At 40.8% G+C, this 15250-nt stretch overlaps 1 protein-coding gene across 1 annotated transcript in view; it reads right to left on the bottom strand.

Moving 5' to 3' along the window:
- SNX1 (sorting nexin 1) overlaps positions 1-14970 on the bottom strand; it is a 32796-nt gene extending 17826 nt beyond the window's left edge. Inside the window, exons 1-2 of the mRNA XM_027569952.1 lie at positions 14742-14970; positions 3451-3559 (exon numbers count right to left, since the gene is read on the bottom strand). Coding sequence (XP_027425753.1) covers positions 3451-3559; positions 14742-14900 — 268 coding nt within the window. The 5' untranslated portion in view covers positions 14901-14970. The remainder of the gene's footprint in view (positions 1-3450; positions 3560-14741) is intronic.
- Positions 14971-15250: the final 280 nt, after the last annotated feature.

The following is a 15250-nucleotide window of genomic DNA, read 5'->3' as shown; positions in this document are numbered from 1 at the left end:
TGAGCAGAACAACTCATTCCCTAAGTGTTCTAGAGAGGGGCTTTTAAAAGAGCATTAGGCACCATTTTCAGACAAATTTTTTTTGATTAACAAAAAGAATGCACTTTCAACTTGGAGCAATGGTGTTAGAAGTTCAAAACTTAGGGCATCTGGGTGGCTCAGTTGGTTAAGCGTCTGCCTTCGGCTCAGGTCATGATCTCAGGGTCCTGGGATCGAGCTCTGCATCAGGCTCCCTGCTTGGCGGGGAGACTGCTTCTCCCTCTCCTCCCTGCTCTTGCTCTCCCTCTCTCACTATCTCTGTCTCTCTCTCTCAAATAAATTAAAAAAAAAAAAAATCTTTAAAAAAAGAAGTCTGGGGCGCCTGGGTGGCTCAGTCCTTAAGCGTCTGTCTTCGGCTCAGGTCATGATCCCAGGGTCTTGGAATCGAGCCCCGCACTGGGCTCCCTGCTCCGCGGGAAGCCTGCTTCTCCCTCTCTCACTCCCCCTGCTTGTGTTCCCTCTCTCGCTATGTCTCTCTTTGTCAAATAAATAAATAAAAATCTTTAAAAAAAGGAAGTTCAAAACTTAAACAGCAAAGATTTTGTTTTCTTCTTTAATAAACAAAAACATAAATATCTATTTGAGTTTGGCCTGATCAGTAGGTATTCAATTTTAGTCTTAGGGAGTTCAGAGAAAGCTATTTCTTTTTCTTATTTTTTTTAAAGACTTTATTTATTTGAGAGAGACCAAGAGCATGAGCAGGGGGTGGGGCAGAGGAAGAGAGAGAAGGACAAACAGACTCCCTGCTGAGCGGGGAGCCTGACATGGTGCTCAATCCCAGGACCCCGAGATCATGACCTGAACCAAAGTCAGATGCTTAACCAATTGAGCCACCTAGACGTGACTATTTTTCTTTTCTAGACTTCATTTGGAGCTAAAATGAAACCAGTGGGGGCCTATAAGGCATGACTAAGTTCTAGATCAATGTGCTAATCATTAAATGTGAATCATGTCTACAAACATGGTTGCCACACTGTTAGAACCTGGTCCCTATCAGGAAAAGAAGAGAGGTGGTAAGATAATCTGACCGTGGGGTGCCTGGGTGGCTCAGTCATCAAGTGTCTGCCTTCGGCTCAGGTCATGATCCCAGGGTCCTGGGATCGAGTCCCACATTGGGCTCCCTGCTCAGCGGGAAGCCTGCTTCTCCCTCTCCCACTCCCCCTGTTTGTGTTCCTGCTCTCGCTCTGTCTCTGTCAAATAAATAAATAAAATATTTAAAAAAAAAAAAGATAATATGACCATGGTGTGGGAGTACAAAACAAAAATAGTACACATAATAAACATCTCAGATGGCAGGATTCTTTGGCGCAAGCAACCAGCTGAAGTATGTTGAAGATATTCAGATCATGGAGGCCCTAAGTAAATAATTAAGTTAATAAATGGGTTTGGAAATGAAACAGGAGATACTTCTCATTTAAAACCTTTGACTTACTAAGTGCTACTAAAAGCCTTTTGAAGAACTGTGCATTTTCTCCTGACATTCATGTGACAAAGATGCCAAAACTTACATTAAAAAGTGGCTTTTTTTCCTCGCACTTTTGATAAGAGTAATAGAGAAGTCTCTGGGCTCCATCACTGAACTAATCATGTGGAAAATAAAACCCAAACATTTAAATTTCCACAATAAATATCTAAAACACCTGAGAAGCTACTCAAGTTCTAAACTAAACGTCTCATCATAGGCATTCCTTTCTAAGATTTATGATTTTGAGAGGGAGAAAGAGTGCACACACGTGTGGGCAAGCAGGTGGAAGGACGGGGGAGAGGAAGATAATTTTTCTTTTAAAGATTTTATTTGAGAGAGAGCGACTGAGCGCGTAAGAGCTTGACAGCACAAGTAGGGGGCTGGGAAGGGGCAGAGTGAGAGGGAGAAGCAGACTCCCCGCTGAGCAGGGAGCCTGATCCCAGGATCCTGGGGTCACGACCTGAGCTGAAGACAGATTCTTAATAGATTGAGCCATCCAGGCGCCTCACCTTTTCTTTTGAAAAGTTTTCACCTTTCCCTTCCCATTTATATCATCTTATTTTTGGTCTTTGCCATTTCATTCTTGAACAAATTTGTGATTGCCTTCTGAAGTATCCAGTTTTTCTCTACTGCTATCCATTTTATATAATTCCATTCGATTAGTCTTCTTAAAACATTACCCATATCACTTCCTTTATTCAAAACTGCCAATGGCTCTTAGCTGACAGTAGGATGAAAATTCCCAAACTGTAATTATTACTGATGTCTAAAATCCTCCTAAACTACATTTCAAGTCTTATCTTCCATGGCTTCTCTAAGAACTCCCTGCTCTGGCCCACCAAGTTTACTGACTGGCCCTCAAATGTACCTTGAATTCCCTGCCCAACCATCTGTACCCTTTCTCTTTTTCTCCTACATAGACCCTTCTTCTTCCAGGAAGTCTTCCAAGGGCACTCTACAACAGTTTCTCAATATGGGCACTAACATTTTGAGCTGGATAATTTTGTGAGAGGCTGTCTTGTGTATTGTAGGGTGGTTAGCAGCATTTATAGCCTTTATCCATCCGATACCAATAGCACATCCAGGTGTGACAACCAAAAATGTCTCTCACTGTTGCCAAGTGTCTTCTGGAGGGCAAAATCACCCCCTGTTGAGAATAGGGAAGCCCTCTCAACAAAAAATTATTGGGCCCAGGTGCCTGGGTGGCTCAGTTGGTTAAGCAACTGCCTTCGGCTCAGGTCATGATCCCGGAGTCCTGGGATCGAGTCCCACATCGGGCTCCCGGCTCAGCGGGGAGCCTGCTTCTCCCTCTGACCTTCTCCCCTCTCATGCTGTTTCTCTCTCTCTCTCTTTCAAATAAATAAATAAAATCTTTAAAAAAAAAAATTATTGGGCCCAAAGTATTAATAGTGCCAAGGTTAAGAAACCCCACTCTGTCCTACTCTTAATCAAACTGAAGGACGTGGCTCATTGGTGAACTGTGAAATCAATTCAATTGGTTGCAAATAGCATTAAAAAAAGGGAGAAACAATAGGATATTTCAGATTGTATTGAAAGTAGTAAAGGCAAGTCACTTAACATTTTTGTTTGTTTTATATAAGTATGCATATATTTTGGATTGTGACAAAATGTAATTCTTACTATGAGTCTTGGTCATAAATCTAAAGACACTACTTTAGTCTGATCTCAAACGAAGATCTGAGACTTACTATTTATGGCATTTTTTTTTTTTGCCACATTTACATTATTTAGTAGCCCGTCTAACTCTATCTGTATGTTTAGGTCTCCCTAACCCTGGCAGAATCTTGATGGCAGGGGATAAATTCTACTTGATTTGTAATCCTCCACAATTGTATCCTTACAGAGTTATGTTTCCAATATAGATCTTGCTTGTTTAATTCAGCGACGCACAAGACTCCTAGTACAGGTTTTGAGTCCATACTTGCCTGCAAAGAGATCCTGGGGCTCTTGGTCTTGTTCCTCATGGATGCCATTTTCTTTGGAGCCATTGTTGATGAGAAGGGAAGCAATTCCCTTTGGAGGCTGGGGCTTACTCTGAAAACAAAGAGATACTCTGAATAAAACAGTACTGTTAAAAACAAACCTAGAAAGTGACTTCTAATGCATCCGTCAGTTGCACCCACAGGTGTTTAGCAGAAGGCAGGCTCATGATTCAGCCAGCTCAATAAGCAGCAAATCATCATTAGTGATGTAAGCGCTGCCCAAGTAATCACAGAGCTAAAATAAACTCGTACATTTCAGAGTTCATTTCTAACACCATAACCTTGCTGAAATGCCCTACCCCAAAGCACATGATACTGACATGGGTATGTGTACACACAGATAATTTTCAAAAGAACCTGTCCAAATGCATTTCTCCCTCTCATTTGATGACCTTTATTCTTTCAAATGCTGATGGGGGCACATTCTAATGACCAGGACACCACACTGGAGTGCAGAATTCAAGCTCTGATCCTGGCTTACTGTGTGGCCTTGGCTAAACTGTTCACAGAAACGCAGTTGTGTAGATATTACTGGCCCACTGACAGGCAAAGGAAGGTATAACACTTTACATCTAATGCTGTTCATAAATATAAGTTATCTTTTTATCCCTAACTTACACAGACACAATTTTCAACCACACCCAGATCCTGGCTTACTGTGTGGCCTTGGCTAAACTGTTCACAGAAACACAGTTGTGTAGATATTACTGGCCCCCTGACAGGCAAAGGAAGGTATAACACTTTACATCTAATGCTGTTCATAAATATAAGTTATCTTTTTATCCCTAACTTACACAGACACAATTTTCAACCACACCCATGCCAGGCTAGCAGAATAAAAACCAGTCATGCTTAGCCTAGTGGGCACATGGTAAAAATACAGTCAGTTGATGGCCTTTATCAAAAGCTCAGTGATCACCCACAAACAAGTATCGGGTGGGGCCCCAGACCGGTACCAGAGTGAACAAAGCTGAATTGTGTAGAACATGAACAAAATGCTGGAAATCTGGCTTCAAAAGCCATGGTGTGGTACTGCAGGGTTTTGAAGTCAAACCCCAAGGCCAAATCAGTTAAAAGACCTGACTTAAGGAATCTTTTATGAAACATTTCCTTAACAAATCTGAGGGAGTTTGTTCTCAGAAACAGGCCTTTTCTGACCCAAAAGAACAAAGTAAAAAGTAAAATGACAGATCTATTGGGTATTCTGAATTTGCCATGGAAACAGCTCCATCCCAATACTGGGGCCACCCTCAGGGAAAGAAATTGCTACCAATATGTAGAATTTATATTAACAAACAATGCTCCTACTGGAACTTTTCTATGCTAATAAAGCTTAATGAATACTTAAATATTTTAATACTTAAATATATGTACTTAAATGTTATACCAACTCAGAGATAGTGATCCTGTTTTCTAGGTGCTTCCAATATCTTCAACAACAACAAAATTACTACAGAGATAAAGACAACAAATAACAGGGCAAAACCAAAACCCACAGCTCCCTTTTGCCTCAATATTGCCAACTACCTTCCTACACACACATTTCTTTTCTATACATTCTCTTGTGCTCTTGGACAGTATGGGGAATCTCACAAAAAGCCATCTGATTTAATTCAATTCTCACTGATACCAGTTATCTCCAGGAGAGATTAAAACCCAAAACACATTAATGATATATATATATAATCAACTGTAACTTACTAGTAGCTCACCAGGGAGACTAAAGCAACAGGAAAGGCACATTTAAAAAAAAAACAAACACCTAGAAGAACCCATTCTTGTGATATGGAGATGAATAAAGCCAACTTTCCATTTGTTTCATCATCTAAACTTGGAAGTTTGAAGACTAAGATAACAGCAGCCTGCCTTCCCTTATAATAATCAGGAGAGACAGACCCAGATGGATGGGACATTCCAAAGACTACTAGAGCATGGCTACCTGTCTCTTCTTCTACCAGATCCCCTTCAAGCCCAAACCACAAGTTGCTTGACTAGAGGGGCGCCTGGGTGGTTCAGTCTGTTAAGCGTCTGCCTTCGGTTCAGATCATGATCCCAGGGTCCTGGGATTGAGCCCCGCATCGGGCTCCCTGCTCAGTGGAGAAGTCTGCTTCTCCCCTTCCCTCTGTGTGCGTGAGCTCTCTCTCTCAAATAAATAAATAATCTTAAAAAGCAAAAGCTGCTTGACTAGAACTGTGATGAAAACAAAGATGTCCCTTAGTATGCTAGGTAACAACTACCTGTGAGAACAGAAAACTGCTCCTCAGATGTACTCTGGGATTCCAACCCCCAGATCAAAGTATTCACGGCTGAGTTCATAGAAAGCTGAAGTTAGACTGATTACTGTATTTATTCTTCCTCTGTTCTTTCCTCTGTAGTTCTTTCACAAATTTAATCTTCTATGTGTATAAAGCTTTGTATTCTGTTCCCCAGCACCCCCACCATCTAAGCCTTTTTTCCATGTCATCAAGAGTTGGATAAAAATCACACTTTTAGTGATTTAACTCTCTATTGTATGGGTACACCACAACACAGTCATCTCCCTAAAGATGGACATTTACAGTTTCCAGGTTTTTATCATCACAAATAATGCTATGATGTTCATCCCTATATGTAAGTCCACATCTGAGTATTTCCTTGGGATAGATTCTTAAGTAGAATTATTGGACATAAAATTTTAAAGCCTCCGCTGACTTCCAGAAACACCACCAATTTACACCCCCCTACCCCCAATATGTAAGAGTGCTGCACCCACAGTAACATTAAGCATTCTCTCTCTTTTTCTTCAAGATTTTTAAGTAATCTCTACACCCAACATGGGGCTTGAATTTACAACCCTGTGATCAAGAGTCATGTGCTTTACTGACTGAGCCAGGCAGGTACCCCAAATTCTTTCTTTTAAAAAATCCTTGCCAGGTTGACTGGTAAAAAGTCTTATTTCCACATGTTTACTGGCCATTTGAACCCCTGTGACTTGTCTTGATGTACTTTGCTCATTTTTCTATGCTAAGTCAGCACTTAGATGTACACTTTCCTTGCGTAAGTATATGATGTACTTTGCTTATTTTTCTATGCTGAGTCAGCACTTAGATGTACACTTTCCTTGCATAAGTATACCTAAGTTTACCTAAGTTTCTTACATAATGCTCTCTCAGGCATACTGTACAGTACCCCTCCCCAACTTTATCTCTTTTCACATCTGTTTTATTTGGGGCCTTAGCAAATTTATTTTCAGATGAATACTTTGGATTGGCGTTGGACAAGCTAAGCTTATTTCTTTAGGCTGGGAAGTACCCAGCACACAATTGGTCTTTGAGGCATAACATTCTCAAGTTTTACTTAAAATCAGATTCGGTAAAAGCCAAGAACTATTTTTTTTTTAAAGATTTTCATTTATTTGAGAGTGAGTGAGAGCGAGAGAGGGAGAAGTAGACTCACCGCTGAGCAGGGAGCCTGACACAGGGCTTGATCCCAGGACCCTGAGACCATGACCTGAGCCAAAGGCAGATGCCCAACCAACTGAGCCACCTAGGCACCCCTGATAACTATTTTTACATATAAGAAATGGACAAAGTATCCTACATTCACACAAAACTGTTAATAGAAAACAAGTCTTCCATGAGACTAGAGTCTATAACAATAGCTTATCATCAAAATAAATATATATCTGGGCTTTATAACACATTTGGTATGTTTTGCCCAAGATTAAAAAAATTAATCAGTATTATTAATTTATATTAAAAAGCTAATTTGGGGGCACCTGGGCAGCTCAGATGGTTAAGCGTCTGACTCTTGATCTCACTTCAGGTCTTGATCTCAGGGTTGTCGCCATGCTAGGTGTGGTGCCTACTTAAAAAAGTAAAACATAAAAAGCTAATTTTAAATCAACAGTTAAGTTTCAGGAAGGACTCATCCTGGGGGAAAGGAAGAGGCACACTGATTTTACTGAGTTGCAAAATCAATACTAAAAATAACCTTTGCTTATAATTCATATTTAAAAAAAAATCTCTGAATTGCCAGTACATCACAAAACTATCCATCTATTTAAAGGGAGCTAAATTTCTAGGCGACAGATAAAACTATTTTCTATGATGAAAACAGTATGTTTGTGATATAGTTAGTAAAGCAAATTATAGCCCTGCCTACTTCCCCGTATCCTGCCACCTTCTCCTGCCCCCTTTTCTAAAATAAAGGAGGCATACTTTCTTTAGTGACAGAATCCTAGGCTAGGATATCCAACCCTTGCTGACTCCTTTTGGCTGTTAATTCTAGCAGGTGGTTCCACTGATAAGCCTATTTAAAAGTTCAAGTATTTCTGTTTATAATTATGAGGCACACAGACAGCCTAATCTAACTCTCAGAGAGGCACTAGAAAGAGCTACAGCGAGAGCACTTGTGTTAAGAGCAAACAGGTATTCCCCACCAATTACCAGCCCCAAACCATGAGGCCAGGCCACTAACGCAATGTTCTTAGCTCAGGGAAGGACAGACTTGGGTTTGCTATCCCTCATAGCTGAACATACCCATTTAGTCCCGAAAAGTATGACTCTGATTCTGCGTAACCTCCCTTTAGGTTATTGAGTTGTGATTCTTCCTTATGTTGCTCAACTGCTCTTTGCTCTATGCAGAATCCTTGCATTATTCAAGGGACCTCAAAAGGGTAGTACTGTTAAAAATTCTCAACTGCATTCAGAGAGGTGAATCCAAATTAAAAGCTAAGGTAACACTGTGCTTCTGGAGAACTAGGGTACTCACCTTCTGGCGAAAAATTAATATAATTTAGTAAGGCAAGACAGAGCTACAGAATTGTGTGGTCATACTAATGTAACAAGGCAAGGACAATTAGGAAAAAGTCATGCCCAGAAGTTATACCTAGATAACAGGGCAGTCACAAAGTCTTTAAAAATCAACCTGGAAGACCTTGGCATGAAATACTGTTCTATTTGCCACATTTACTTCTACAGAAAAATAAGCTAAGTGGGGTGGTGTATTCGTTTTCTATCACCGCCGCAACACAAAATTATCATAAATTTAACAGCTTAAACAATGCAAATGTATTATCTAATAGTTCTGTAGAAGTTAATACAGGTCTCACTGGGCTAAAATCAATGTGTCACCATGGCTATGTTCCTTTGTGGAGGTTCTATGGGAGAATCTGTTGCTTTGATCGTCTAGCTTCTAAAAGTGATCCACATGTCTTGGCTCATGGCCTACTTCCACCATTTTCAAAACCAACAGTGTTGCATCTCTCTGTGCCTTTCTTCTGTGGGTACTCATTTCCACAGTCACCCTCTGACACTCTTCCATTTTTAAAGGATCCTTGTGATTACACTGGGCTCACTCAGATAACCCAGGCTAATTTCTCTACCTTAGGGTCAACTGATTAGCCACCTTAATTCCATCTTCAACCTTAATCCTCCTTTGCTTTGTAACGGAATACATTCACAGCTTAGGAGGTGGATATCTTAGGGAGGGGGCAATTATTTTACTTACCACTGGCAGTGACTCCTTTCCCACGCCACGGCCACGTTTCAAAAATGGCACAGATGCACTAAAAGCTTCTGCGCTTGGGAGAATGGAATTTAGTGTCCATTAAATTTGGGAATAGGGTGCATCTTACTCTACGAACTGGTTAAATATTCAATTAACCCAAAGGACTTCACAATTTTACCCCTCTTCACAGCTAAAGGAGTTCAAGTAGGGGTTATTATCTTGGGGTCCATGAGACATGGAATTCAGGAGGTGTCTAGGAACTTAGATGGGAATAAAGTTACAATTTCACTGGGGGGCCTGGGTGGCTCAGTCGTTAAGCATCTGCCTTCGGCTCAGGTCATGATCCCAGGGTCCTGGGATCGAGCCCCACATCAGGCTCCCTGCTCGGCGGGAAGCCTGCTTCTCCCTCTCCCACTCCCGCTGCTTGTGTTCCCTCTCTGTCTCTGTCAAATAAATAAAAAAAAAAAATCTTAAAAAAAGTCATTAAAAAAAATATATATTTAAAAAAGTTACAATTTCATTTTCACTAATTTCTAACTGAAATTCAGCATTTTTTTCAATTACAAAGATAGCCAACAAACCACAATAGCAATAGCAGTATTTGACACTATAACAGAAATTACATATTTTTATTTGACATCACAATTGTTACAGTTCTCAAAGTATCATTTATAGTCGTCTCTATTTTTTTTTTAATTATGGTAGTTATAACTATCCTTAGATCTTACCAGGTAAAGTATTAAAAAGCACATATTACAAACATAAAAATTGTTTTAATGTTTTGCTAACTGCATTTCTGTGTAATTGGTTTCCTTGTAATCTTACGTATTTTATACACGTAAAAACATTCTGAGAATGTATCCATAGGCTTCATTGGACTGCTAATTGGTCCGTGACACAAAAAGGTAAAAAACCTCTAGGCTAGTCCCTCTAAGACTAATGAAAATAGAAAAGGGGAGGGTGGGGAAAATGAGAGACTTCAAAGTGAAAGGGCACACCATGGTCTACCAAGATTTAGCTACAATCTACTGAATTCTATGATGTAATTTCCCTACTAAACTTTTTGGGTTTCAAACTAATATAACTTAGAAGGACCCAGAAAACTGCAGAAGGATCAGAGTTCTAATGAGTGCACTAACTTCCATTTTGAAAAAGAAACCCAGTTCAAATCTGCTCTGAAAGCAGAATGAAGCCCCAGCTGTCCACTTGACTAAGCAAGAGAATAAGCCAGAAAAAGTTGAACAACAGGCTTTTCCTGGAGATGAGATACTTATGGTTACTTGCTCTACTAACTATGAGCTACTCATGATTTATCTATGCCAACAGTTACTCAAGAGTGCTGAGAAGCTTTGAGGACCAAGAGAAATTGGAGTGTTCTTTTCCCTCTCCCTCCTCCCAACCAAATCACAAATGGCTAAGTCATGAGAACTACCCTAACACCTGAAAAAGCAAAGAGCAGCAACTCCCTACAGAAGCCAGAAATCTAACTGCAACCTTTATTGCTTCTCCTATAAGCCCCAAACTCTAATTTTAAATAAATTTTTTTAAGATTTTATTTATTCACTTGAGACACAGAGATAGAGAGGGAGAGAGAGCATGAGCAGGGAGAGAGGCAGAGGGAGAGGGAGAAGCAGGCTCCCCGCTGAGCCAAGAGCCTGATGTGGGGCTCGATCCCAGGACCCTGGGATCATGACCTGAGCCGAAGGCAGACGCTTAACCATCTGAGCCACCCAGGCACCCTAATTTTAAATAAATTTTTAAGTTGAGTTCTTATTAGTCATCTTTAAGTCTTTTCTCATCCCTCTACCTCCAAAAGTGCTTTGTAACTAATTGTTAGCTTTTCCTGCATAACCCTGAAAGCTAGGTTAACTGCTAGTACAATTCTATGATCAAGAAATTAATGATTCTATGTACTTCAAGAAAAGAAAACCTAAACTTATTAGAAGTGAAACTGGTTTACAATTTGAGCTGAGCATTAAAATGCCTATATATATATCCAATAGTCAATCAGAAGCCACTTGCTATCCACGACTTCTGAATACCAATAAAAGTTATATTATTCTTTTGTCTTTAACACCAGTGAGAATATGTAAATAACTATTAATCAAAGACTATTCAACATCTGACTTTTCTTTTTTTATTTACTTATTTGACAGAGATAGAGAGCACAAGTAGGCAGAGCAGCAGGCAGAGGGAGAGGGAGAGGCAGGCTCTCCGCAGAGCAGGGAGCCCGATGTGGGGCTTAATCTCAGGACCCTGGGATCATGACCTGAGCCGAAGGCAGCCGTTTAACCCACTGAGCCACCCAGGCACCCGACATATGACTTTTTCAAGTTCCCTGCTGTTTGTTCTTTATTCTATTTTTTACTTCTATTTAATTTTTTATTTATTTTATTTTATTTTTTTTAAAGCTTTTATTTATTTATTTGAGAGAGAGAGAATGAGAGACAGAGAGCACGAGAGGGAAGAGGGTCAAAGGGAGAAGCAGACTCCCTGCTGAGCAGGGAGCCCGCTGTGGGACTCGATCCCGGGACTCCAGGATCATGACCTGAGCCAAAGGCAGTCGCTTAACCAACTGAGCCACCCAGGCGCCCCTACTTCTATTTAATTTTTTAAATTTAAGTGGTCTTCACACTGGGAGTGGAGCCCAATGAGGGGCTTAAACTCACAACCCTGAGATCAAGAGTTGGACACTTAACCAACTGAACCACCCAGGCACGCCCCTATTTTATTTTTTCTAGCCATTTCTGTAATTACTAGGGTTTCAATTCAAGATTAAGAGTAGTGGGAAAAAATTCTAATTGGTCTGATAGATCATCGGAAGTAGTTACCAGATTTGGCCAAAATCTGAAGTGAAGTTATCACTTTTCCTCCTTCCTCTTAGCATGAGAAAGGCCTCTGCAGTTCTCTTTCATTTAAAGGGCATATCTAATTGTGGTCCTGGCATACTGCTAAAAAGAGATGGGCATATAAGAATTCCTGGGAGGGCAAATAAAGAACTTGCTTCAACTCTATCATTCAGTGTAAGTATGCAAGTAAGACCACTGAAGTTAAATGAGGCACAAAAATATGTACGCTATTTAGTCTAAAATTTTTAACATAATTTATATATAACATTATATATATAATTTATATATATTCTAAAAATATCTTAAGATATTTCCCAGCTGGTTTTCAATCTTAAGGCAATGCTTTCAGATTTGTTTTAATAATCTTTTTAATAATCAGATTTGTTTTAATAATCCTTTTAACTTCAGTCTATCCCTTTCATGTCACTGGTTTGTAGATTCTGAAATGCATATCATGGGCACCCCTCTGATTATAAATCATACTTTTATTACTGTATTAACAAAGCCTCTTGGGCCCTAAAAGAGAGCAGATGGGATGATTAACAACAGCAGCTGTAACATCAATGTCCAGGAAATTACATGCATACCATAAATTATTTTAAATTTTACATGCCTCAGCTTCCCAATTTTTTAATACTCCTCCCTCTGCCTCCAACACCCACCAAAACACAATATGAAGGTAAACTTAATAAGATGCCACTGAAGTCATTAAGTGCCTACTTTGATGATTTTTAATCAAATCAATTACTAGTTTGATTTTGATAAACTATATTAACGATTTTTAGGGTTAATAAATACAATTTTTCTAATCCATTACTAGATTCTGTGGGTTCTTTCATTCTTAGCATAATTACAGTTTACAATGCTCAAGTGTTTCACAGATATTTGAATTTAATCCGTATAATAATGGTGGGCGTAAATGCTATTATTCACATTTTACAGGTGAGGAAACCATACAGAGTAATTAAGTACCTTGCCCAAGTAACAGAACCTGGATGGATTTAAATCAGCCTTCAAAGCCCTTGTTCTTATTTTATTCTTCAATGTTACTCCTTAAGACACAGAAGCACTGCAATCCCCTAACCTCTTACACAGGCTCACAACTAAAACATTTATTGGAATATAATTTGTATTCAATGGCTTTTAAACAAGAAATTCACAGTTTAACTAGTGAGAAATAGTGGAGTCGTGGCTTCCTGAAGATTAACATCAGAACAGGCAGCTAAAAAAATGGCTTACAGGTAGCATTTTAGTTTCCCCAGCAACTCAATTTTCCTGGATCAAAATCTAACTAAAAATAATCACGCTTTCTGTGGTAGAACAAGTTCATTCTGACTCCTTCCTCCTCTCTTTGGTTGGAAATTAGGCAAAGTACTTCCACACAGTCTTATAAGAGAGAAGTACTGATGCCTCTGTAAAGTAATCTGAGATCAATCAAGTCACAGCCTCTCCAACTTCTTTTGGAAAACTCTACAAAACAACTCCTCACCCTATCAGGGCCCTTTTTGAAAATAAATCATCATTTGCCTCCGTGACCAATCACTTTCAATGTCAGAGTGTCTATTTTCAGATATTTGGTCTGAATATCTACCATCCCAGTAGTTTTTTTTTTCATCCCAGTAGTTATTAACAGCTCTTCTCCATGACTTATGGGAGAATTACCAAAGGAAAAGACCAAAAATTGGTTTTAAGTGAGAAACAGAAAGACTAAATTAGCAGCAAGAGTTATTTCTTAGAATAACAGAGACTTCATCAGACAGTTTTACGCGGTTATATTAGCGTCAACAAGTACTTTTTGGGCTGGGATTATGAATTCCATTCCCGAATACAGTACAGGGAAAATTCTAAAGATGTCACCAAAGATATTTCCTAGAAACTTAGCCTCTTTCTGACATAAATGAAACAAGCCTCAACCTTTTTCAGACACATGCTACATAAAGAATTTCAAGCTGTCTTATTTAGTCACTTATATACTGAAATAGGTACTACAAAGAGAAGTATTATCTGAGATAGAATAGTACAAAAATTCACAGACCTAGCACTGAAGAAGTTTTCAACCTGGAATGAACTGTACCAAGTCGTATGAGTCAGTATTCTTATAAAACAACCCAAAACATCTCCACTGGTTCCAGAACTGATTATTGATTTTTCACATTCCACCTATAAAATCAGTCTCTCCCCCAACACCTCTTATTAGAAACCTCGATATTACTAAGGGAAACACCATTTCCTCCTCACGTTTAGAGATTTAATCCCACAGAGGTACTTAGGCATTTTAATACAGCTCTTTAAAAAGGACAAAGCTTGTCATCTATGTAGTGATTTATCTGGCAGGGCCTTTTTTTCAACGGACTTCTGGCAGGATTTTCCTTAGAGATCAGAGGAGTCAACTTAACCCTTATAAACTAGATCCACAATGAGCCTTTGGTAATTAACGGTAAGTTTTGAGCTAATGAAAGGATTTGTGGGCGGGTCAAGGTCCTGAGCCACTTCAGATAACACTACTGATCCTAGGAGCAGTAAGGTTAAGGAAAGAAAAGTCTGTATCCCATTTCCTTATCTTGACCAATAAATCAGGCCGCCAGGAAACGACCACAAAACAACCCCTGGGTCCTTGGGGTCACCACACGGCAGGGCCAAATGCCGGCCTGGGCATCTTTTCGCTGTCAGGGACCTGGGTGGAGAAGCCACCACACCCCTCGCTCCTCACCGTCTGCCCCCGGGACCTGGGAGTCGGGCCCCTAACATCTTGGTACTCATTAAGGGCTCCCAAGCCGCGCGACTACCGTCACCAACGCAGGGTCTCGCCGGGCCCATTCTGCCCAGCTTCCTCGACCCTCACTTGGCCTCTCTTCCCTCTGGGGCGCCCGCCCGCCCCGAAGGGTGCGAACTCACGGCCGCCGCGGCGCCGGTGAAAATATCCTCCCCCTCGGTGTCGCTGTCCCCAGCCTCGGGTTCTGACCCCCCGGCCGCCCCCTCGGACTCCCGCTCCAGGCCGGGAAAAGGGGGAGGGAGTCTCTCCGAAGCGCTACAGCCACCACCACTCGACGCCATCTTCCTCCACCCGCGGCGGAAGCCGCAACAACAACTTTATAGAGAGAAAGAGCGCCGCGAGCAAAACGTTCCAGAGGAACGAGGAGTGGGATCGTCGTGACCAACCCCGCGGGACGCACAGGGCGGGGGCTCGGGGGCGGGCGGGGCCTGGCCGCTGGGGGCGGGGCCGGGCGGTCCAACGCTCCAGCCCAAAGCTCCTACCCAACAAATCCGAGCCCGACTTCGTGACGCTGTTGTCTTAACCAAGGCGGGGAGTGTAGCAGAAAAGGAAGAGCTAGGTAGGGGCTGCTCAGATTCCTAGGGCCTTTTCTGTTCTGGATAGCTTTAGCCAACAGCCTCAAGATGTTCGA

The sequence above is a fragment of the Zalophus californianus genome, chromosome 6 (assembly GCF_009762305.2).
Source record: "Zalophus californianus isolate mZalCal1 chromosome 6, mZalCal1.pri.v2, whole genome shotgun sequence".
In the NCBI taxonomy this organism is placed as follows: domain Eukaryota; kingdom Metazoa; phylum Chordata; class Mammalia; order Carnivora; family Otariidae; genus Zalophus; species Zalophus californianus.
This window is presented reverse-complemented; position numbering and strand designations above follow the sequence as displayed.